Raw genomic sequence first — 25,960 nt, forward strand, 5'->3', positions numbered from 1 at the left:
ACAATGTGACAGTGTTCCAGAGAGCTTCTTGTAATGTCTGGAGTGTTTGGCTTTATGCCCCACAAATCTTGAATAATGGTAGAGGTTAGTGGCTGATGATGGCATGGTCACTTATCACCTTCCTGATTCTGATTTAGATACAACTTATCTGTTATCTACAAAGCCTTTTAGAGAAAGCTTCAGTGTAGTCATGACCTGACTCTTGAGGAGTCCCTCTTCACTTAGAATGACAATTTGACTTATGATAGTTTCACTTTGCTTTCATGCCATGTTTTATGTTATAACAGCACTACTTAGTGAGCAATGTTCTGCTGGAAACCAGAGGCACAGTCACATTTAGAGATGATGAGCAATCTATTCAATCTGATTCATTTGAACAAGGCTTTGAAGAGCTATTCAGAGCTACGCTGTGCTCCAATGGAAGGGCTCAGCTCTAGGAAATCCAACCTTTTCTTCAAAGGGGTAAAGATTTTGGGTTTTTTTTTTCACAGATTTTCAAAGCTGTTAGATTTGGACATCCTACCACACAGTCAGAATCCCCCTCTGCTCAGCTTTTTATTATTGGCCATGAGTTTATAATCATAATTCTCTTTTTGTTTCTATTACCTTAACTCTCATTAACACACACACACACACACACACACACACACATATATATAGTTTCACCTGTAGATTAGAGAACTAATCGTGACCCCTCTTGTCTTCCTGACCCAATGAAAGGATCGTGACCTAAATCAACAATACTGGGAAATGAGCCATTTTTTTTTTTTGCAAATAAACATACCAATATGTGCAACCTGTTTGATCAAAATAACACATTTAATTCTATAAATATAATTACTGCTATTACTATTCTAAGTTACTATATGTTAATAATTATTGCTATCCATGAATTTTTAAATTTACAGTTTTAAAAAAAGAAGAAAAACAAGTAAAGCCCATTGTTTTTATTATTGTTTTCATTATTTTTCTGTTAAGATGACAAATGCCAGCAATTTACATGCATTTCTGAACAGAATTCGTTTTAGTCATTTAAATATTTTGTTTCATTAATTTCTGACTTCAAATTTAGATTAAAAATGTGACGTTTGTCATTTTTCTGATATATAACAATACACATTATTTTTGTTCAACAAACTTTTGACATATTTTTAAAAACATTTTCCGTGTTTATCATGTCGTCTCGTAAGGTACAACAACAACAGTTGTTGCCAGGAGGGCTTTGTATATATGCCCTCCTACGTTTGTGTCCGAGTCCAGAAAGGCGGTAGAAAATATTCAATAATGTTAGACAGATAAAAAAACAAAAAACAAATCACGAATTTACAGTCTTTTGTCGGATGAAATTTTGCTTGAAAATGTGCGACCAAAACGACCTCTTTTTTTTTTCAAACATCACGTTGATTTCCTGTTTGGCCGAAAGGGGGCGGGGTCACGAGTCATGAGTAGGAAATGTTTTTCTTTTGCGGTTTTCATTGCAGGAAAGTAGGCGAGAGGTTCGCTTTCTTCTCTCAGCCGACGACATGGACCCTCATATAGTTGGACAGCTACAGTAAGCCAACCTGCGGCACGGAAAGAAAACATTTCTGTAAGTCAAAGTGTCTTTCTTTCCGCTATAGAAACCGCTTGTCACTGTGTTTGCTTATGTGTCATTACATTGTAACAAACTTTGAACTTTGACATTTTTTCTAACGATCAAAACATCCCAACTGGCTCCAAAAACACTTTCTGAAATTCTCCTTCTGCGGCACACAGCTTATATTTCAACCCTAATTATGGTCATGTGAATGTCACTGTCCTCTCTTTCTCTCCTCATTGACCTTTACTCAGCTCATGTTATGTAGATTTTCTTTTAAGAAGAAGAAGACGTGCCCTTTCCACTAATCTATACTGACAGCTGCCGTGTCATATCTCTGTGGCAGTTTAACAGAGTTTGCTGCTGACTGAGCTTCAGCCATGGTGCAGGAGTACCAGTCCCCTGTTCGGGTCTACAAGCACCCGTTTGAGTTGATAATGGCGGTAAGTGACGTGCTTATATTGAGGAATCTTTTAAATTCACAGATTGTGTGCGTATGTATATATGCAGCCTCCCAGCTCACAGCATTGAATATGAGCTTCATATTTGCAAAATATCCTTTATACACAAACTAGGGATCAAAGTTTGGCAATCTGCTTTTCACTCTAGGGCACTGACCTTTTGCAATCCAGATGCTGTTCAACTTTTCCTCTCATGAAAATAAATAAATACATTTTAGATTTTAAAGGTTTTCCAGCTCATTCCATGGTTAGGTGGCAATGTAAAAGAGACCAGACACTTTCAGAAAATAGTCTGTAGCCTTGTCTCAGAGGGTCATTTGTCTCATTCTTGATATTCACTTACTTGCAGTCTGTGCTGCGTGTTTACTGACTTACTGGAATGCTGCATATTTTTTCTTGCCTGCTTGTGCTGCTTTAAATACAATAACCTGAAGGGTGCTTTTCTTTCTTTTTGCATGAAAACACACAGGACAATAAAGACTCCTTTTTTTAAAACCAGACTTGCCATTTAGTTTTTGGCAACTGGCCTTGATGTTGAATGGTTCTGCAAAAACTCTGTTTATATACACCAGGGGTAGGCAACCTTTTTGATGATGAGTGCCATCTAAAAAAGTGCCATATCAACCATTGCATTAACAATACGATAACTTGCTTCAGTTCCATGATGTTTTGCAGCTGTAAAAACTTTCAGAGTACTTGCTTGCTTCTCATATCTTGACACAGCACGTGTAATTGATTCAACTTTCTCTGCCTCATCCTTGAAGGTTTTTTGATGTTTCGTCTCAAAATGTCGTTTAACACTGGAAGTCCGGCAAACAACACTCTCGAGGCAAAGGGCACATACAGCACGATCTTTCTGTTGCACAAAACCCCAGTCTTCCGTCCAAATTGGCATAAAAGACCGGGGATCATCTTTTTTCGCTCGCTTCGAGGCCATAATTCACAGGACTGGCTAGCTAGCTACATCCCTCTCGTCTGTGTAATTTTTAGCCAATTACAAGTAAAACAAGGAGGTGGGGTTGTTAGCTTAGATACTGTCATTAAGACGCGCTGTCATTAGCTGTATTGTCATTAGCTCATGTGTGAGCTAATTTGTGATGTGCATTGGTGGCCCAGCCTTAGATATTTATTTTTAAATACACCTTCTCAGATTATTTCACTGCATGCCGTGCCATCACTTAACCCTTCACGTGCCAGCTGTGGCACGCGTGCCAAGGGTTGCTGACCCCTGATATACACACTCATCAGCCACTTCACTTGGTACGTCAGTTTAACTGCTCGTTTGGCGCAAATATCAAAAACGGACAAATTTCGGTCAATCTCGTCATTTCTTATCTAAACAGAGTCTGGCAAATGCAAAGGTTGTGGGGTTTAATCAAGAATATATCAGAATGAGAAAGTCATTTAAGTAACCTTGAACGTGGCATCGTTCTTGTTCGGGATATTTGTAAACTGCTGTTCTATTGTGATTTTTTTTTTGCATTAGAATTACATTTCTTAGACTTTTTGTCTTATTTATGTCAGAAATCAGAGGAGAATAACCAGACTGCTTTGAGCTGAAAGGAACCACTCCTTACAGCCAAAGTCAACCCAGTATCACAGCAAAACGTGTAATAAACACGCCGGTACACCCTGTCCACTTCTAACTTTGGAGAGGGAAAAAAGATAATGGTTGTATTACCGACAGGGGGAGATAGTATATTTATATTTATATATTTACATGTAAATGTGTTAATGATGTCAGTTTAAATGCTTCCTCCCATGATTATTTTCATGTTGGCTTGAAATAAAGTATCTCCCTCTGCTGTTACTGCAAGTGCTACATGTGTGTATATTTCATTTGGAAAGGCAAAGTGTGAAATGGTCTTTTACATAACGCTGTGATACTGGGCTGCCAAAGTAAGCAGAGTGCACAGCACAGATGGAGCAGATGGACTACAGCAGCAGAAGACCGCAACGAGCGCCACTCCAAATAGCTAATAACAGGAAACTGAAGCTCACCAATATTTGACAACAGAAGATTGGAAAACATTGCCTGGTGTAATAAGTCTTGAGTTCTTCTGCAACATTCAGATGGTGAGGTCAGAATTTGCTGTAAACAGCTTGAAATCATGGATCCATTCTGCCTTGTATCAGCGGTTCAGGCTGCTGGTGATGTAATGATTGTGGGATATTTCCATGACACGCTTTGACCCCTTTAGTACCAGCTGAATGTTGCCTAAACACCACAGCCGACCTGAGTATTGTTGCTGACCATGTCCAAAGCTGTATGACCACAGTTCACTGTACTCAACTGGCCGCCTCAGGTACCAGATCTCAGTCCAATAGATTGCACCTTTGGGAAATTCACCACAAAGATGTGAAATCAGCAAATCTGCAGCAACTGTGTAATGGTGTCATGTCCACATGGACCAAAATCTCAGAGGAATGTTTCCAGCGTCTCAGAAATAATGTTTGTTCTGAATGCAAAAGAGTGTCCAACCCAGTGCTAGTGAGGTGTAACTAATGTAGTGGCTGGTGAGTGTGTATTTGAGGTGTCTGTAAGTCATTCAGCGTGGTTGTTGTTTTCTTATCATGTGCTGCCTGGGCAGAGGTCGGGAGTTCTCGAGTTGTTTTGTGGGACGGTTTTTTAGAACAGCTGTAAGTTATGTAAGTGCCACGCTGACCACTTCTCTTATCCTTTAGAAAGCAAACAAAATGCAACGCTAAGAAAAAGAGGCAACAGCAGAGTTTGTCAGCAGAAAACTTTGCAGCTATATTTATATAACTCACTTTCCATTATTCCAACAGTATTCAATAGTTACACGGGGGGGGGAATCCATTAAAATTCCATGCTATAAGCTGGCTTTTCTTTAAATGGAATATTTTTTGTTATGATACTGATGCATTGCTTTCCCACCACTGCAAATTGAAGTTTTGGGCTAAAACCATAAGCACAAGAACACCAGGCAAAGCAGAAGTAAGACAAAAGAAAAATAAATACGGATTTCCGTGAGGGGCACCTTCACCTGTGCGGTCTGCTCTTGGTGTTTTCTCTTAAGTTACACATTAAGCCAAAGTGTTGCACAACATCCTTGATGAAGGGTTGTAGAGACTGCGATGCTGCAGTAGTTACAGTTTGCCGTGCAGCTGCTATACAGAGTTAACACAATAGACTGTGTGGATAACACCTACACCAAAGCCATTTGATGCTTCCCCATGGAACATTTGCAGGTCTGAAATTCTTCCTGCGTCACTGCAGGTTATTGAAAAGACTCTCAAAATAAGCCCTTTGTGAAAGCTAAATAACAGCTCCTTTAAAAAGAGAAAGAATCCAAATGAACAGCTAACATCCTCTTCTGTTTCCATTTACCTCAGAGCTTCTCATTAGCTCCCTCAATGCTACTGACCGCTGTTGTTCAGGCAAACAGTGCTAATCAGTGTCCTGGATATTACTGAATGTTTAATCTTGACGCCATTGTTGTTCCTGTCATGACATCTCTTAATGACTCTCCGGGGCCTTTATGTAACAGAGCTAGGTGCCTGTAAACGGACAACACTTGTAGAATTGCATTTGATCAATCAGAAGAGTAAAACATGATTTGAATGAGCTTGCCAATGCAAGATAAAATGGTATGAAACAATGAAAAGTGCTGTCTGTCTGACATTTGGCTTACACAAAGTCCTCAAGGCTTGCTTTGCCTAAAACACTAGAAACCCATGTTTTCTCTCCCCCCCCCCTCCCCCCCCCCCTTTTTATATATATTATTAAATATTTCGTGCCTCCATTATGTGGTTATGCTCATAATGCTGAAGGGGGAATAAGCAGAACAGAGCTTTCAATTTGTCTGCAATCAGTGAAACATACTGTTTTTGTTAGTTTGCCTGTTGCACAGCACCAGTCATTGCTGCTTAATTAGCAGAGAAACATTTCCCAATAATTTTCTTAGTGAATAATTTCATCCTGTTGATTGGATTGTTCATACGCTGTGCTGTATTGATGCGTGCAGGATGTGCGAGGTTGTCTGTGTGTGTGTGTGTGATTTTGAGAGTTTAGCTTTTTAAACTTTTAAAATCTTAAGTCTTGGCTGACTTAGTGATTTTACTGCTTAACGCAGTTCCTCAAGACATTGACGGCACTTTTCTATCCCATGGTGAAATGCTTATCCCTCTATCCGCGCCATTACACAGGCAGCTGTCCGTATCATAAAGGTCTAGTTCATTCCCCGCTTTTGCTTAGTTGTCAATAGTTTGCTATCAGAAGCTGCACTGCCCCTTGTTAAGTAACATCTTTTACTGCAGATCTTTACACGCCTGCCTGGCGGCTCAGTCAATGCATACAGGTAGCCCTGGTGATAGTGGCGAGGGCAGATGGTCACATACTTTGGTCTTTAAAGCACGTGGCAATTACTGCTTGTAAATGCTGCAGGCTGCTGCTGTCTGCAAAACATAACATTTTAATAGGCATTTACATAAACTAAAGTTGCCAACTACAGAAAAAAACACCCTAACCTGACACAGTAGTTCAGTGCTATAAATCTATTCAGTCAGCAGTTGTGATTATAGTTTTCTATAAGCAGCTTTCCCTTCCTAACAGTGAGCTACCTCACTGAGGCAGAGCTCCCAGTGGAACAAACTGAATGGACCCAGGCAAGCCATTAATACAGACAACATAATAATAAACCCAATCAATCAATTTTTCTATATAAATGTCTTTCAGGCCTACGTGAGACGGTTCCCAAAGTGTCCATTGATTCCAATGTTTGTGGACAGCGAGATCATAAGTGAGAGCCAAAGTGATGATGGATGCGTGCTGGTGACTGAGAGGCGCTGTACGATCGACATCGAAGCCCCACGACTTCTCAAACGGGTACTTCCACTCTGACCTTATAGGGGATGAGGGCGGTAAAGCAAAGGAATTGGTTACTATAATGTGATCTTTCTTTTGTGAAGTACAAAAATCGGCTGCTTAACCCTTTATTTTGTGAAATACTTGTAAATGATGCATTTCAGCCTTGCACATGTTATTGGAGGATAAAAGATGTGACGTTTTGCAGTAGCTGTCATTGTTGTCTTGCAAATCAAATTGCTGTATGTGCCTCCTGTGAAAATGCTCAACAAATGTAGCTTTTTTTTGATTCTTCTGCATGCAGATCGCCGGTGTGGATTATCTGTACTTCATCCAAAAAAACTCTCTGAACCGCAGAGACAGGACCCTCCACATTGAGGTTCACAATGAGACTTTTTCTAACAGAGTCATTGTCCGTGAGAGGTGCAGCTACACGGTGAGTCTGAGAGTCAAACGTGGTAATCAGGTGCTTAGAATGTGGCAGCGTGTAGGAGGTTTATTTCTTTGTTTTTATATAAACTTTTACAACGCCTAGTGCTTGCCGGATGGTACAGAGTCCCTGCTAAAGGCAATGCAATATGTGGTGCATGAATTATTCATCTTAGGTGATCCTCCCATAGTGTGCTCAAGGCACTAAAGAGCTAGTGTCACCAGGTGTCTTTAAAGCTGCTGTTGTCTCAGTCAGAGTTACTATAATACTGCTCTCCCTGTTAAAAGATTCTTCGCACAACTTTTTGATGTCTGCTCTGTATCATGTGGCAGTCTGCACAGAAGAAAGTAAGAATTTTGTATGACAGTAATTTTGCAATTACTGAACCAGCCACTTCATTAGGTATACCTTGCTACAGCTGCCTTCTCATCTTCTTTAACTCTTTGTGGCACAAATTCAATCAATTTTGGTTCATGTTAACATAATAGCATCACATAGTTGCATAATTTGTCAGCAGCACATCTGTGGCCTAAATTTCTCGCTCCAGCACATCCCAAAGGAGCTCAATTGGATTGAGATCTGGCGATTGTGGAAACCGTTTGAGTTCAGTGAACTCATTGTGATGTTCAAGAAACCAGTTTGGCATAATCTGAGCTTTCTGAAATGACGTGTTACACTGTAGTCATAAAGAGATGGACAGCAACAATACTCCAACCCATCTGGCACCAATTTTCTTCCTCATTCAGACGCTCAGTTTGAGTTTAGTAGATTGTGTTGACCATGTCTGCATGCCTGTATGCACTGAGTTGCTACTAAGTGATTAGCTGATTAGATATTTACAATAACAAGCAGTTGAAAAGGTGTACCTAATGAAGTGGCTTGTGAGTGTATGTGCAGTACCTTGCACCAGAACCTACCATTTACTTAAAAGGCAGTTAAAATTGTGATGACGAGATATGTAACCATGTATGCACTGATGTAATATTTTGTATTAAACCTCAGCTTGTGCTTTGTTTACATAACAAAGAGTTTGGTTGAACAGTTTGGTTCAAGTTCAAATTCATATGCGTATCCTCTTCCACAGGTTCATCCAGACAATGAGAGCTGGACTTGCTTCGAACAGTCGGCTAGTCTGGATATTAAGTCCTTTTTTGGTTTTGAAAGCACCGCAGAGAAGATAGCGATGAAGCAATATGCTAGTAGCATTAAAAAGGTTTGCATATTTTACTTCATTTACCTTCACTTCTTGGTCCAGATGCTTCCCTAACTGTCAAAATTAATTCAGTCTTTCATTTCCTTCAACTGATGAAGGGTAAAGAAATTATTGAGTACTACCTCAGAGAGCTGGAGAAAGAAGGAGTCACTTATATACCTCGTTGGACCTCCACTGTTGACTCTGGCACAGTCACTTGGAGGCACCAGCTGCCGCCCCCCTCTGCTGCCAGAGCCATCCCAGTGAACAGTGCCAAGGACGGGCTGCACTGTAAAGACTCATCATGTTCTGCAGAGCTAGTGACCGGTTCGCCTGACGGTCAGTGTGCGCTCGCTAATCCCAACAAAGGTTTAATATAAATATCAAAGGATAATACTACATAGAGTGAATTTACAGACTCAGATATTAAAAGTGTGGGAAATAGATCATCATGATGATTTATACAGCAGTGCAAGAATTCTCCTATAACTGCACTGCCAAAAAACCTCAAACAAACAGAAGCAACATTTTAAGTGTTTGATAAAAACCTGCAAAACTCACCGTGTCTAATTATTTTCAAAAATGCTGAAATTGCACCATAGTCTTCAGTCTGTTGCATGCAATATTGTGTAACATTATGCTGTTATTGTGTTTTGGCCTGTAGACAAGTTGGATGCTGACTACATCAGACGTTACCTAGGTGATTTAACGCCTCTGCAGGAGAGCTGTCTTATTCGGCTGCGTCAATGGCTGCAGGAAACCCACAAGGGCAAGGTCACAAATAAACAAACCCAGTTTCTTTCATTAGTGAACAGTTGGTGCTGCGATATACAGTATGCCTTTATTTCTAAGACACTCACGCAACCTGTTATTTTCCTCTTGCTTCCACTCTTACTCTAGCTCAGTTTTGATGCCCAGAGACATACAGTGCTGTGAAAAAGTATTTGCACCCTTCTTGTTTTCTTAGTTTTTTGCATATTTATCATGTTAATCAGATCATCCAGCAAATTTTAATATGACACAAGGTAACCCCAGTAAATACAAAAGGCAGCTTTTAAATTATTGTTTTATTTATTTAAGGAAAAAAAGTCATTCAAACCTCCCTGGCCCCGTGCAAAAAAGTCATTGCCATCATCTGCAAAGGGTTACAAAGCCAATTCTAAGGATTTACGACTCCAGTCGACCACAATGAAAGCCATTATCCACAAATGGAGAAAATTTGGAACAGTAGTGAACCTTCCCAGGTGCAGATGGCCCACCAAAATTTCACCAAGAGTGCATCAACAACTCTTCCATGAGATCACAAAAGAACCCAGAACAACATCTTAAGACCTTCAGGCCGCACTCATCTCAAATAAGCTCAAAGTTCATGATTCAACAATAAGAAAGAGACAAACGATGAACATTATGGAAGGTTTGAGTCCCTTTGCATCTGCATAAAACTAACACAGCATTTAATAATTAGAACATCAAACCAAGAGTCAGACATGGCTGTGGTAGTGTGATGGTCTGGGGCTGCTTTGCTGTTTCAGGACCTTTTTGCCAATGAAGCAAAACCAGTTATTCAGTTTACGGCGCAATTTCTTTTTCACTGCACTGCATGCAATTTGCAAAGATTGTCACCAGCAGAGCATTAAAAATTCTTTGGATTCATCAGCATCTTTAACGATGCACCTCTTATGTACAGATTCCAAAGGATCAGCATGTGCTACGCTTCCTCAGGGCCAGAGATTTCAACCTCGACAAGGCCAGGGAGTTCCTCTGCCAGTCACTGACCTGGAGGAGACAGCATCAGGTGGATTTCCTGTTAGACACATGGACGCGCCCTCAACTGCTCCAGGATTATTACTCTGGAGGCTGGCACCACCACGATAAAGGTACTGAGTGAGCGATGCTGGTTGATATTGCCATTATTGTGAGGCTTTTTTACTCCAGGCAGAGGGAAATTTTATCAGCTAATCTTAAAAGCCACAGGGATTTAAGCTTTTGTGTTTATATAGTTCTCAAACAGCCTGTTAATTATTGACTGCAAAGTCTGAGCACCATATGTTTTCACTCCCATGTTTGGAAAAGGTTTCATTGCTTTTAACAGCTCAGCTGATCCAACTGATTACAGTTAAGACTTGAACACAGGATGTTCCCCTTGAGTGTTTACATGCTAAACCGATACCCTTTCTAGAGCGGTAAACACCAGCTTTGTTTACAGGTGGAAGTGTGCAGTGCAGTTTGTGATTGTTCTCTGTGTTTCCTTCTCATTCAGATGGCCGTCCTCTGTACATTTTGCGTCTGGGTCAAATGGACACTAAGGGTTTAGTACGAGCCTTGGGTGAGGAGGCGCTGCTGAGACAGGTGACATAATTTAATACAAATATATGACTTAATTTACATGCAAACAAAGCAAAAAGTGAAGATATTCTAAATGAAGTTGGCGCTTAACTGTGACAATGTTGCAGGTGCTTTCCATTAATGAGGAGGGACTGAGGCGCTGTGAGGAAAACACCAGAGTTTTTGGACAACCTATTAGGTACCTAAATCGTATTTAGTTTAATCCTGCCCGTGTCCCATTGGTTAATGAGCAATCAGCAGTGCACTTTAACCAAAACAATGTGATGTCTGTTTTTATGTGTCGCTAGTTCTTGGACTTGCCTGGTGGATCTGGACGGTCTAAACATGCGTCATCTGTGGCGACCTGGCATTAAGGCGCTGTTGAGAATCATCGAAATTGTTGAGGCCAATTATCCTGAAACTTTGGGTCGCCTGCTCATACTGCGGGCACCGAGAGTTTTCCCTGTGCTGTGGACCCTGGTGAGAATAAACTGACTGCATCACCTGAATATGGGAGAATTCATAAAGCTGTAGAGTACAGATGCAGAGATTATAAATAGCTAAGTGCAGTCCAGCCATGCTGGAAAAATGAGCAACTAATAAACAAAGAAAAATCAATTTATGGACAAGGAAAGATGACTGTAAAACTAAAACCCATAGGGGCACATTTAAATCTTGCTGTATGCAGTAGCATGGGTGGCAGGATTGTAAGAAATTACAGAAAGAGAATGAGCTACTGGGACGATGATGTCAATATAAAATACTATGGATGCTTAGTAACACCATCAACCAGCTAACATGTGCATTTTTCACGCTTGAATTATTCATTGATTATGGATTGGCTTTCACAGTCCATAATAAGTGACTTTGCCCTTTCCTGCATGCTCTCTCGGTCTCACCGCCAGGTCAGCCCCTTTATTGATGAAAACACTCGTAAGAAGTTCCTTGTTTATGCTGGAAACGACTACCAGGGTCCAGGAGGTTTGGTAGACTACATCGACAAAGAAATCATCCCTGACTTCCTGCAAGGAGACTGCATGGTGAGGTTAAGTCTTCAGCTTATTGACCATACCTGTGAAAGTTAGTCTCAGCCCAGCCAGAAATATGCATATCATACCTGCAGTATGTGGTTTCACCAGCATGTAGCAGTTTAGCATAGCTACATCTGGGTAGACATTTCTCTACAAATCCAGTGAACATCACCTTGCACTTCAGGTCTTTGACCCCGAGTTGTTTTGTTATGAAGAAATGCTATATTGGAGGCCTGTATAGATTTTATAGCTGCAGGTTGTCAGATAGGACCAGAACATACTGTACCCACTAGCCAGTGAACATCTGCCTCAGCTCAGCTGGCTCAGACTCAGCACACATAAAAGATCAAGTTTTCTTTTCTTTTTCTTTTTTGTTGACATAAAGGGAAAAAAAATTGCATCTGGGGCACATCACGATGTCCTTACAGGAAGACTCGCGTGTTTGAATTCTGTGACAGTTCAGTCAGTTCTGTGAGCACTCAACAAGTTGTTGCTCAGCTGCAAACAGTGAAAGTGAAAGAGCTGTAGCTAGTTGGAACTATAAAATGGCATTTCATACTGAGAAAGGTTATCCTTTAACTGAACCTGCATATCTAAGTTCATGGCATATGAATTGCAGTAAAACTTATTACATAAGATATTACTTTATTACACTATGCTTATTGTAAAACAAGCTAGTATGTCTACATATATTTTGATATATATTAGTAAGCGTTCTGCTTTAATCACATTTATTTCTGTTTCTTCTTCTTCAGTGTGACATCCCAGAAGGAGGAATGGTTCCCAAATTTCTGTACAGAACAGCAGAAGAATTAGAGAGTGAAGAAAACCGCCTGTTGACTGATTCCATCTATAAAAGTGCCAGTATCTACAAGGGGGCTCCATACGAGGTGCAGTCTCAACTTTTATGATTTGCCTCCAGTTTTATGACAATAAGAGTTAACAACAGGGCAAGAAAGGGGACATTTCTTTGCGTTTAATAGAATTTATGCATTGTGTAATAGTGCCACCTATTGGAACAACGATGCATTAGATGCTTAAAATATATAGCGTGATTAATGAATTGCAGTCTTCAGACCTGTGTTTCTAATCTTCTTACATCTTTCTACAGCTGCTGATAGAGATCACAGAGGCCTCCTCTGTCATCACATGGGACTTTGATGTGTCTAAAGGAGATGTGGTATTTAACATCTACCACTCCAGGAGAGCCCCTCAGCCTCCCAGAAAGGAAACTCATGGTATCGCTTCCCTAGGGGCTGTTAATCCACAGCTTATAGACAAGAGCTGGGTACTAGGCCAGGACTACAGCATGGTGGAGAAAGCCCTCATGTGTCAGGAGGGAGAGAGTGTGCAGGTGAGAGGGGACATAAAAAGCTCTTTTGGTCTGTCTTTGTTTAACAGTCCCAGACAACCTTCGTTTGTCCCCTTTCGCCGTCTTAAGTGCTTAATCCTCCATCACAGCGAACACAAATTGATCCTGCAGATTTCTCTGGTTTGAAACAGGGCTCCCACATAACACGCTGGCCCGGCTTCTACATCCTCCAGTGGCGTTTCCTAAGCTCCGCAGCCTGCGCAGCCTCCAGCATGCCTCGAGTGGATGATGTGCTGGCCTCTCTGCAGGTTTCCTCCCACAAGTGTAAAATCATGTACTACACCGAGGTCCTTGCCTCCTGTGACTTCAGGTCAGTTTGGTATTTTTATTTTTTTGGTGTTATACTGAGGCTCTCTTTCACTGCACGGGTCTTATGTAAGACTTTAAATATATATATAGGGACATTTATGCAAACTGTGTGTTCCTTATGTGTGTGCAAGCTGCCTTTTATTTGCCGCAGAGATTAGAATAATTAATTAGTATTTGATTGGGTGTAACTACGTCTTCAAGTTAAGATAATGTTGTTTGTTGATTTGTTTTTGTTTGTTTGTTTTTTTAGGGGTTCCATGACCAGTCTCGAGTCTTGTCACAGTGGCTTCTCACAGCTCAGTGGCACCACAACATCCTCTACTATTTCAAGGTAGCGTCTGTTAAGCGGACGTCCAGATGCAGTGATGACCAAAGCTCACTTGTATCCACCAGCTCTGCTTGTCCCTGGTGCCTTCAAAGAGAATTTTGTTTTTCAAATATGAGCTGTGTCACTGAAGACTGGTTTTTGTTTCTAGTACATTTATAATGCAAATAACTGATGAAAATGCACTTTCGTCTTATATCCTTGCAATATGACAATGCATAAAATGAAAAAAGAAGATGGCTCACACACAGTAGCGTTTATATATTCTTAGGTTAAAATTTAAAAAAGCACACATCAGCTTCTGTCCTTGCTTCTGTTGTCCACAAGGTGTCAGTGCAGTCTGCTGGAGCTGCTCTCAAATCTGCAGCGGCCTTTCCGCTTGGAGTTTAACTCACAGTCTTCATTTGGTTGTCCATGAAATTGAAGGGAGAATTGTTCAGAATTGTAACACAATAATAATCGATGTCTCTGGAGTGTCTTGCACCAAGTGTTTCGAACAGCACCTGCGCTGGCAAAGCTGCGCTGAAGCAATATCTTTGATTTATCATCGAGATTGTTATTGCTCTTAGAGCAAACGGTGAGGTTTTAGGAACGAGAAGCTGGTATGAAATCTCTTTTTTTGAAAATCTGCAGCACACTCCCTAGATTTCATGTAATGTTTTTTGGGCTTGTTAGGCAGAGCTGCTTAGTTTTCTCAGGCAGCTAATTTAAATGCAATAAAGTGCAGCCTCTTGTGATCTGGCACTGGGCCAGGCGAGACTACTGATTTACATAAAACTTTAATTTCCATAAACTTATCAGATGCTTCCAGCTAAAGCTTAATTGAATTTTCCTGCGTTATTATTATTATTTATTTTTTTTGTCTTCTTGGTTGCAAACTTGTGTCATGTTGCTGTTTATCCCAGCACAGTCAGGTACGTGGAGTTTTTTTCTTTTTGAGGCTGATTTACCAGCATCCTGACTTCCTGCTGCCATGCCGGTGCTGTTAGACAGAGAAAGTTCACCGACTTAGCCTGAAGCTTGTTTAGTGAATTATTCAGCCTGCTCTAACAACCTCCCAAAACCCACATTTTCCACACACAGAATAACACTTCTGTATCATGATGTGCCTAATTTTCTTGTAAAAAATGTTTTTGTTAATATAACTGTTATATATTTTAAGGCCAAATTATTTTACTGGCTCACATTGGCTTGAAAATGTCTACATATGTAAAATTTCATAAGCAAATGAAATACTTGATAATGCATAACTTCATAATGTGGCCACCTGTTTGGCTGACCTGACGCCACCTTCTGAGGGAGTCCTGGCTGACCTGAAGCCACAACGGCTGATTAATCATTACAGCTCGTCCTGTGTGCTCACATGCTTATGTTTACTAGGTACAGTGTAAAGTTAAAAGTGGGCAGGGGGAGGAGATGGGAACATTTCTTCTGCAGATTTTTGTTGTAAACTGAATGAATTTCGACTTTATAACATCTGATAAAATGAAGAAAGATTAGAGATGTCCTGAATATCTATCCTAAGTTGTAATTGTAAGAAACCTGAAATGTTTAGAAAGATTTCAAGCTGCTCACAAAAAATGGGAATCTCTCTCTGTGCTAGAAGAGAGGTCTTAGGATCAAATGTATTGTCCAATATAAATGTATCTCTCTTCCTCACCAGTTTTGACGAAAGAACTGATAAATGCACCTGCACTTTGACTTCTTATTACTTATTCGTTTGTTGCGCTGCTGAACATCCCAGATAAGTCTCCAGCAAAGTTATCTGGAATTTCCCTCTCCATAGGCACAAATGAAGACTCAATCCCTCTGTTATTTCCGTAAGACATTTCACATTCTCTCTCTAACCTGCCTCATAAGCGGCTGATTGAATGTGCTTTCCCACCACGGCGGAGATTGGACTTGTCTGAAGTAACAGTCAAATTAAAATCAGTCTGGAATAAGACCGCAACCTAGAAGACTAGAACACTTTATTCTTTGGCGAGCACAGCAGGCAGGCAGGAGGAGGGCTGCATTCATAATATGCTGCTGAAATAGTCCTCAGACTTGTTACCGATATTAGCATCCCAGCCTTCACTGGGAATATGTACATGATAATGAACAATCTTTTCTTGGCTTTTCCAGACTCAGACATGGAAATAGGCAACACGGGGATGACTTTGAGTCTGTCTTTGTTCTGTATTTACATCTCATGAATAGAAAAAATAAAGAAATTACAAAAGGTAGGGAGGTTGTGCTTTGCAAAATAGTGATTCACGCACCGCTTACCCATGTCAACACACTCCTCTGAGTCTATTTGCAAGAGCTAACAAAGTTGATGCATTAAGAGAAGCCAAGGTCAGCTGATAATAGCGTCTAAAATACAAAGCGAAAAATAAAATAATAAAAAATACGGTGAAAACCACTTATCGCTCAACCAGTTCTCTTTATCCACCACAGGCTTCAGCTAAAATTGATTTTTTTTCTTGTTGAACTCCATAATAAAAGAGAAAACCTTATCAGACATGAGGTTGTAGGCTCTCACTGTAGTGTGGAGCCTCATTAAAACCTAAGCCGTGTTTCATTTGCTTCCTTCTGACAATCTTGACCTTCCCACTAATTGAAAAGGAGAGCTCCGGATTAGTGCGCCACATTATTTTCCGGAGGCTTGATACACTGGCAGGAAAACTTTGCCCGGGATTGTTGGTCTCAAAACAACTGTGCGGCTAAATCGCGGCCCTGTTTTGAGTGTGACGTATGGAAGCTGAAAAACAAACAGTAAAACTCCTCCTTCGTTTGAGTTGTGGACCTGTCTGATTAGCTAATCTTATATTGGCCTGTTTGAAATTCATTTTCTGACTTGATATACTGCTGGGCTTGATTAATATGTCCACAAACAAATAGATACAGTCACATCTATTTATCTCTGATGTTTCATACCATCTCTCATATCGCGTTACATTGATTTTTCCCTGCTACAAGAGAGACCATCAATCTAGCTACAATTTAGGGCAATTTCTGAGCTCTGCCCTCATTTGCAACAGACTGTCAAGGTTCTGCTTTAAGTTGTGTTGTTTTCATCTGCGTTCGAATCACACCTGCATTCATTTCGCTGGGATTCCTCGGCTCACTGACTGCTGTAGTTGACATTTTCATTCTTTGCCCTCTAATTGGTCACTGAACTGTGGAGGTCAATATGAGTTTTTGCCCCCCCCCACACACACACACACTCTTTTAAATGCTTTAGTGGACTGGTGATCAGGTGATCCAGGAGATATTTTTCCCCCCCTTTCTCACTGTCCCTCTCCCCTTCTGTTTTTCTTTTCCTTCCTCTATCTTTCTCCCTTTCCTATCTCTCACTCATGTCTGTCCCGTCTGTAACAACTGAAAATAAAATAAAATAAATAATAAAAACAAAGGTCGATCAAATGGACAAATTCGGCAATGCCATGATGATCCATTTGGCAAAATAAATCCATTGGGTATCCTTGTTGGTCTTCAGACAACAATTCTGACGGCTAAAGAACCAAATGGGACAGGCAAAAAATAAATAAATAAATGCTTTAGTGGAAACACTATAGCAGTTACTTATCTTTTTGCTTGTTTGGATCGATTACTAAGCTGTGCCGAGTAACTAATTTGTCTAATGTAAGAATGAACGCCAGGAGACATCGAGCACCACATCGCAGTCCCGTTTATGACATAACCATGAACATGTTTTGTGTTGCATCCCTTTCCTGTAATGAAGAAGAGTGCCAACTCATGCTTTATCATCATGCCATTGATTGAATCCTGACAATAGCTGCCCCAGGGTTCACATAAAATATTGAATTACTTTCCTCTATAAAAAGACAACAGACCTTGAAGGCTGTGTGCTAATCAAATTAAGCCTTCCTCTTTTCTTTTCTTTTTTTTAAAGAAATTTAGAAAATTTAGAACAAGAAATGCTAAATTAGCTAAAATTCATGCTTGGGAAAACAGCAGTGGGAGCAATATGCTTGGAGACTTGTTAAATTTGAAATGGTGGCTTCGACTTGGAGCAGGCCTGCAACTACAAAGCATCTACAAACCAAAGTGATAAAATAGTAATACGATGGCAATAAGACAGAATCAGTCTGTGTGATGATAAAATGATTAACGATGATAAATTGGACACATTTTCTGAAATTCCTCCTTGCAAACTACATCTATCTATCTATCTATCTATCTATCTATCTATCTATCTATCTATCTATCTATCTATCTATCTATCTATCGAATGATGTTAAAGCGTCAGGTGTAACTGATCAGATATGCAAGCCACTTGGCTTTAATATTTTCATTGGTTGAAGTCTGAAGTCAGACATGCCACACTGATGCAGTTTAATAAAAATACCAGTGCTTTTCCTTCTATAACAAGTCAAAAACTCTGCTGTGGAAAGGACACACTACTGTATATTTTAACCTTCTGCATAAGGTGTGTCCTATTATATGCTACCATGTGACAGGAGGAAGCTAGTTCCTCCTGCCTGATGGTGCATGTCCCTTCCATAGACAGTAAAGGTTCCTCTATTCTACTTCATGTTAGTTCATGGGTAATCAATAGTGTTTCTGCTGGCAAAGAGTAACTGTTGACATTCAGAGCACCTGTCTTTGCTCTCCTCTCGAATCAAGCCTTACCACCAGCTCTAAATGAACACAGGGCTGCCTTGCTGAAAGGCAGACTGTTGGGGGGTTGATGTGGGCACCTGCTGAGAGACAGAGAGAATAAAGCGACACAGACAGGTAGAGAGACTGACATAAAGGTGTGAAGGTAAGATTAAGGACGAGGGGAGCAGGACGATCAAGGCAAATGTAGATATTGAAGAGTTCTGTATATCTCATGGGAGCGTCTGCCAGCTCACCTGCCAGTCCTTTTTATCCTGTCAGACTTTATAGAGGGATGCCTCAGTACGTGGTGCCATCACCCCTGTATCCACTGCACATGCATACCTAAATTTTACTGTATTACCTCTTCCCTCTCTTTCCTATAGATGTCTCTGGCTTCTGTTTTTCTGTTCCTATGCTTTTCTGTTTCATTGTGTTAATATCTCAGGACATTTTATCACCATTATCTTCATAAGCTATTGTACAGTAATCTTAAGTTATGATCAGTAAGCAGTGTTTTTGCCAACTAATTAATGGTGAGGTGCTTAGTTAATTAATCTGTTTGGCCTAGTCTTTAACCAGAAAATTAAATAATATGCAATCATCTTCTGCAAACACTTTTGTTCAAGGACATAAAAGGACATTATTGCTGACAAAACTACAGGTAATTTCATAAAATCATTTTATATTTCAGCTTAGGCTAAAAAATTAAAAAAAATGAATATAAACAGCAATTCAGGTCAGTTCAAGACTCAAGGTGACACTATCAAATTATCTGAGCAGCACTTTAAGATGAAGACAGCAAATCTATGAGAACAAAAAGTGTCACCCAGTTTTAAAAAAAATGGCAGATCGGCTTCTGCAGACCGTCCAGAACAAGTCTGGTCTGTTCCCCGTGTTGTTTTAAACAATGCTTCACAGATGCATTGAAGCAGAGAACAAGAGGAGATAAAAACACAGCCAAACTGTTGTCTGAAAATGTTTCCTGGCACTAGTGTTCACTGCTCTGTCTCCGTGTCTCTCTCCAACATTATGAGGTAGTTACTGTAAGCCAGGGCCGTAAGTGATCCCCAGATGCATGCTGGCGCTACACCACTCAGTGTGTTTGTAGCATCTAAGCCCTCCGTCCTTGTCTAAACTGTGTGTGTCAATGTGCTGTGTAATTAAAATAAACTTTCCTCACAGTAAAGGGACACCTCTATTCTCAGATGACAGTAAACTCATTTTCATTTGGAAAGAGATTAGTGGAAAACACAGAATGGCTGTTTGATGCAAACTGGCACACACTGCGGCTCAAATTCCCTATAGCCCATGTTATGAAGAAATGAAGAGACTTCTGCAACATGGGTCCTGTGTGGTTCTTGATGTAGGTAAGCATCATTTTTTGTTTTCTAAAATGCTGCGCTTGTTTCAAACCCGATGACCTTCAAATCTGAATTTTACAGAATGTTTAATCCATCGCTGGTCAATGCAATTCATAATTCGCTCCATGCTGTTTGAATTAGAGTCACAAATTTAAATACCTTTAGAGAAAAATTCCCTCCCTGGCAGAGAATTGCACAACATGATTAATACCGCTGTCACATCTATCCATAAAATGTAAGGCTGTAGCCAGCAGCCAGTTAGCTTAGCATAAACAAAATCTGCCAACTAGCCCCTTAATGTTCAATAATTAACCCTCGTTTGTGTTTAATCCATAAAACATAAAGCCTGTAAGAGTGAAAGGGAAGGCTGTACTAAGACCTGCTATGATGTATGGTTTAGAGACGGTGGCAATGACAAGAAGACAGGAGGCCGAGCTGGAAGATGCTAAGATTTTCACTGGGAGGGGACAGGGGGACGGCTCGGGTTGACCAGTTTTGAGACAAAGAAATAGGACAAAGGATACTGGATATAGAGCTTCCAGGCAGAAGGAAAAGAGTAGGATCACAAAGAAGCTGCTTGGATGTAGCAATGGATGCAGAAGGTTTGTGTGACAAAGGAAGAAACCCCCAGCAGCCTAAGTCTATTGCAGTACAGCAAAAGCAAGATCAGGGTCACCTAATTCAGTCTCAATGATAAGTTTTCTCAAAAATTAAAGCCTAATCTTGAAGGCAAAGAGAATGTCTGTCTCCCTAATCCAAACTGGGAGCTGAGAAGAGCCTGAGAGCTGAAAGCTCTGCGTCCTATTTTACTTTTGAAACTTTAGAGAAAGGGGTGCTCTGAAATGTGGCTACTTTATTGAATTGATATACCTTTATTAGTCCCACAAGGGGAAATTTCATAAGGCTGCCGACCTATTGCACGCAATGGCGGCCCCATCTTACCCTCCGACCATACATACATTACACAAAACATCACATGGGGAAGACAGGTCAGAGAGGTATAACAATGGAAAATGCACCACATGAGGAAAGATAAGGAGAAAAAAATAAAAAATAACTCCCCCCCCCCCAGACTGAGCTCCAACAGGGAGATCAGTTTGAGAACTTTAGAGTGAGTATTTTCCACCATGCAAATTTCCTTGAATGAAGACCAAAACATTATCATAAATGTATGCCAGCACTATCCCTAGCATCAACTAGGAATCCATCTACCTCTTGTCTCTCCCCTGTAGCCTGCATCTCACCTAAGACCGGAGTGATTTCCAGCCACCCCCTTGGTGTCTTTGTCTTTACACTTAACACTGAACATGTAAATAAAGAATGTAAAAGTAAAATCATTCTCTGTGGTCCTCGTTTGGGTTCTGCACTTGAGCCCATTTTTCCACCGGTTTAGCCAGTTTATGACATCAGGTAGGGAAAGACAAGCAGTTTAGCCATCACTGAATTTCATTTAAACAACTCATGTTTAAACAGTGCTGCCAGAAAGTGGTTTTCATTTTTTTATTATGCGGATATAAAAAAAAAAACCATTTTTTAGGAAGTTGGACTTCTCGATGAATTTTAAAATGCCTTCTTATAAAATTGTGTTACTGTTCATGAGGAGGCTGTTTCAAGACTCTGATTCAGCTGGTTTTTGTCAGTCCAGTTGGGCAAACTGCATTTAAAATTATTTATTACTACAGGAGAATATAGTTGTGTTTGTCTGTGTAGTCTCCAAGCGCTTCGAGCTCCTCGGTTATGATGCATACAGTAATTGGGGAGTGATGAGTAAATATCCCCATGGAGCTCAGAGGTGCAGGGACAGGCAGATGCTGAAGGTGGATGGTTTTGAAACAGCAGGCAGAAATGCACTGACAGAGTATGTCAGACAGAGAGATGGAGAGATGGGAAATTTTGCTGCTTAAATAGACCACCTAATTGACAGGGTATGCTTGGTATAACGTAGGGGAGTGAGGCATGTCTAAAGCAATGCAGCTTGAGCTGAATGCCTTGACTAGGTTGGAGGATTTGCTCCATTTGAAAAAGAAAAACGTGAATACAGTAATTTACTTCCTTTTAATGCTCTAACCTGTATTTGCCCTATCCTAGTATACTGCTCAAGGTTTTGCCATGTCAGTGTTACATTTATAAACCTTTAAGGCAGGTGTTTTCAAAATGCAGATGTGGAAAATGTTTTTGACTGTCCCACCTGTAGTTGGGGAAAATTGCTTTGACAAGCAACAGAGATGAGATATAGAGCTTGACAGGTCTGCCTATTGTATGTGCCTGAGGGAAACTCATCACCTGTCAGGGCTAAAATAACTTTGGGCTGGTGTGTTACCCATGTTTCTTGCCTTTCAGATCCTGATTTGGATATTGAAATGATCAATCTCCCCTCTCTGCATCCACACGAGACCGATGCAGAGAGTCTCAACAATGACAGCTTTAACTATCACCACCCCCGCCTCCGCCGGCTAATCCTCTTTCTGCCCGTCTTGCTTACATGTTGTGTGAAGGCATTGTGCTTGTAATTGCCTTCAAAACTGGCTTAGGCTCTTGACCAAGGATCTTTCAGCTGTGATCTGTTAAGCCTATTACATACTTGTTGCATGCAGACACACACTACGGTGTGGATGAAAGCCTGAATGTGAGAGCCAATTTGTGGCACTTGCTTTGGCAACACTGCTACATCCCAGTGTGCTGAAATTTAGTGCAAGTCTTTTGTTCTGTGGATCATTAGCACTTCAAAACAAAAGAGACAATGCAATGTATCGAGGGCCTTTGACTGTTAAAATCCATTGGTTGTTTAATGAGCTTAAGGAAAGGATAAGACAAAAAACGTCAATTCATTAGATAGAAAAGAAATTAAATTTGATTCCGTTTTATTTATATAGGGCTAATTCACAACAACAAGTGCTTTGTGGCACTTTATATTTTAAAGACACTACAGTATTAGAAGGAAGCCCCAATAATCAGACAACATCAATAAGCAAGCACTTAGCAACAGTGGGAAGGAAAAACGCAATTTTAACAGGATGGAACCACCTGCAGAGCCAGGCTGAGGGAGGGGAAAAGAGAACAATGAGACAAGACAAAAGGCAAACTACAGGAGAGAGAGCGCCAGAGTTTAATAATTGGTAATAATTAAAAACAGTTATGTTGTATGACCACACAGAGAAAATATGCAAAGAGGTGAAAACAGCTGAGTGAAGAGGAAATAATCAGTGCATCATGGGATGCATTGAGCAATCCCCTCTCAGCAGTCTAAGCTTATTAGAGCATGACAAGTGGTGGATTCAAGATCACCTGATCCAGCCCTAACTAGAAGCTTTATCAAAAAGGCTAATCTTAAAAGCAGAGAGTGTGCCTGTCCCCAAATCCAAACTGGGGGCTGATTCAACAGAAGAGGAATCAGGAGTCCCTCCCATTTCACTTTTGAAACCTCTACAAACTACAACAAAGCCAGCAAGCTGAGAGCAAAGTGCTCTGAAATGTGGCTACTTTAGGAGAAGCAATTTCATTTTTCACCATTTGTTTTGATCTTTTATCAATACAAAAATGAGAATCTCCTTAAATGAAGATAATAATATCATTATGCATGTACGCCAGCAACCAGCTGAAGGATAGTGTAGCAACAGAAGAAGACACCCTGAGAAAGAACCACTCATAGTTTCTACTTAGTCTGAAAACCTGTGTAGACTCACTGATGAATGTATTTCTCAAGGTAAAGAGAACTTGAGACTACATTAAAGAAACTCATTATTACCTTGGACAACTGCAAGATTAAAGTCCTCCTGGTGTAATACAATTTACAACTGAATGTAAAGGCAAAATCCAGAACCCAGTAAAAAGACTGAGGGCTTTCCCCCCCTTCTCCTTCTTAATTTAACTCTTTTTACTGCAAAGTAATGTGAAAGTGCTAACGGGGTTACAACTACATTAAACACAGCAAACTGGCTTGTGAAAATGTTACATTTCAAGAGTTATGAGCACTGATCTTGTTAAAAAGTAAGGTTTGACATGTTGCAGTATAGTACAGTACAGTGGCAGATCATACATTTTCTGCCAGCTTGTAAAGTGCTCCGAGATCCTGTGTGCACTATAAATCCTGATCAACTGACTCCAAAGTTAGCATCAACCACTCTTCCCTGTATCTGTTTAGCTGCTCCTTTAATTGTTGCTATGTGAAAACGACACAATGTATGAACATATTAATACATTTACTGTATGTATTTTAGGTCCTATTGTAAATACAGCTTGCTAGACAGTGCAGCAAGAGGGTAGCACAACAAATATTTACTTGCCAGCAGTCTTTATATAATCTACCTTGACTCTGATCCGAATTCCTATCAGACACTGTTTTGCGTGTGGGTGTGCGTGGCAGTCACCGTATGTGGAGACCCCGTTGTTTGTGTAGTTGGAGCCATATTGTATGATTAAACAAGGAATCCTGCAGAGTTTTGCATCTGTTGTTGTTTATGGCTCTTTCAGCATGTTGAGCCTGAACTGCGGATGGAAGTTGATATGAAATGGGAATGGCTCTTGGCTAAATTCACAGGCCGAATCTCATTCATAATTTATAAGGAAAAGAAGTATTTTATGACTTTGGGGTAGCAAATGTGTTTGTGTAAATATTACTGATGATCAGGAAGCTGTGAAGAGAGGTCAAGCATCACAAATTCTGCCTCCAGACATGTTCTAAATGCCTTTCAAACAGTTTCTGAAATATAATATATACAAACAGTGTTATTGGATTTCTTAGTGTGCCGTTAATCCGGACTGTACGTTTCTACATGGTGCCCCTGAAAGGGTTTTGCATTACAGGAAAATAGTGCATATTAGCAATTATTTTAAAGCAATTCAAACTTGTTGAGGGTGTTATGATGTAGGTAGTTGTTTAACAGATCACTAAACATATAAAATATTGTGCTTTTATTAATATTAATTAATATTGTGTCTTGAGGGACCAATCAATACTTTGTATTTTGCTTCCAAGGAGTCAGGATGCTTTTTCACTGAGTTTCAGTACACTCATTTTACTGATGTGGTCAAAGGCTTAGGTGTGCCAAATTACACAAGAACTGAACTGAAAGTCAGTGTGAACATGTCTTGTGAAGTGATATTTCCAATTTTGTCATTTTTGGTTCAAATCATCAACAATATGTACAGAAGAGAGGAGAGTGGTACAACAGTCAGTGCAGCCATCTGTAAAACCGGGTGGACGTTATGTCATAGTTTGATTGAATTCTGAACACATAAAAGTATCACACTTTTAAAAACACACAGTACTGTGGGCATCATTTCTCAGCATGACTATGATCCCAAACACACTGTCAGTGCAGTAAAAGCATACCTGGATAGAAAAACACAATATGGAAGACTATCAGTCATGGATTGGCCTCCCCAGAGCCAAGACCTCAACATTGTTGAAGCAGTGTGGGATCAACTTGACAGAGAACAGATCAAAAAGGCAGCCAACATGCAAAGAAGAGCTTTGAATGTCCTTCAAGAAGCCTGGAGAACTATTCCTAAAGACTACTTAAAGAAATGACAAGTCTTGCCTGAGGCTGTGTTGAAGTCTGTGTCAGTTCTTATTCATCCAGGTCATGGGAGTCTTAAATGCTCGAAAGGAAGGCAACTGGACTTCAGTGTTCAGTTGCCTTCATTTCAAGTGCTCATGACAGGCTGTACTGAAGAATACCGGTGGACATGTCAAATATTGACTTGACTAGGTTTTTGCCTTATAACCTGTATTTCTAATTATTTTTAGAAAAGTGTGTAAAATATACAAAATATAAAGAAATAATTAGTGGCTCAAAGCTTTTGCACATTACTGCATTTATTGAGTGTGAGCCAGCAAATGACCATAACATGAATTTTATGTGATCCTGAGCTAGTAGTTATAGTCAAGAGTTAGAGGGTAAAGCGGGATGTAATAGAACAATACGAGAATGACCTTACAACAAGTTGTTCACTTTGTAAAGCTCATTGACGAGTTCACAACCCCTCTAAACTTTGATGTCCCATCATAAAAAGAGTTATTTTCGAGGAAGATCTTTCCAGGCCAAAACTTGTATGATGTCTTGTGAAGTGACTGCGGGTGTATAGTTCTTATTTCAACCCTTTGATTGTATGTGATCAGATAGATCATTGTGTCAGATGC

The 25,960-nt window shown here is 40.2% G+C and overlaps 1 protein-coding gene across 1 annotated transcript; it reads left to right on the forward strand.

Annotated features, from left to right (window-relative positions):
* The first annotated feature begins 1,436 nt into the window (after positions 1 to 1,436).
* sec14l1 (SEC14-like lipid binding 1) lies at positions 1,437 to 16,280 on the forward strand. The gene is made up of 16 exons (XM_006807811.3): positions 1,437 to 1,588; positions 1,923 to 2,019; positions 6,737 to 6,886; positions 7,170 to 7,301; positions 8,380 to 8,508; positions 8,607 to 8,826; positions 9,152 to 9,261; positions 10,175 to 10,364; positions 10,748 to 10,836; positions 10,941 to 11,011; positions 11,121 to 11,292; positions 11,718 to 11,852; positions 12,599 to 12,733; positions 12,955 to 13,197; positions 13,347 to 13,525; positions 13,775 to 16,280. Exons 2-16 carry the CDS (start codon positions 1,957 to 1,959, stop codon positions 13,857 to 13,859), a joined length of 2,103 nt encoding a protein of 700 aa, XP_006807874.2. The 5' UTR covers positions 1,437 to 1,588; positions 1,923 to 1,956; the 3' UTR covers positions 13,860 to 16,280.
* Positions 16,281 to 25,960: the final 9,680 nt, after the last annotated feature.

This window comes from Neolamprologus brichardi, chromosome 4 (assembly GCF_056152115.1).
Source record: "Neolamprologus brichardi isolate AB-2024 chromosome 4, ASM5615211v1, whole genome shotgun sequence".
NCBI classification, from domain to species: domain Eukaryota; kingdom Metazoa; phylum Chordata; class Actinopteri; order Cichliformes; family Cichlidae; genus Neolamprologus; species Neolamprologus brichardi.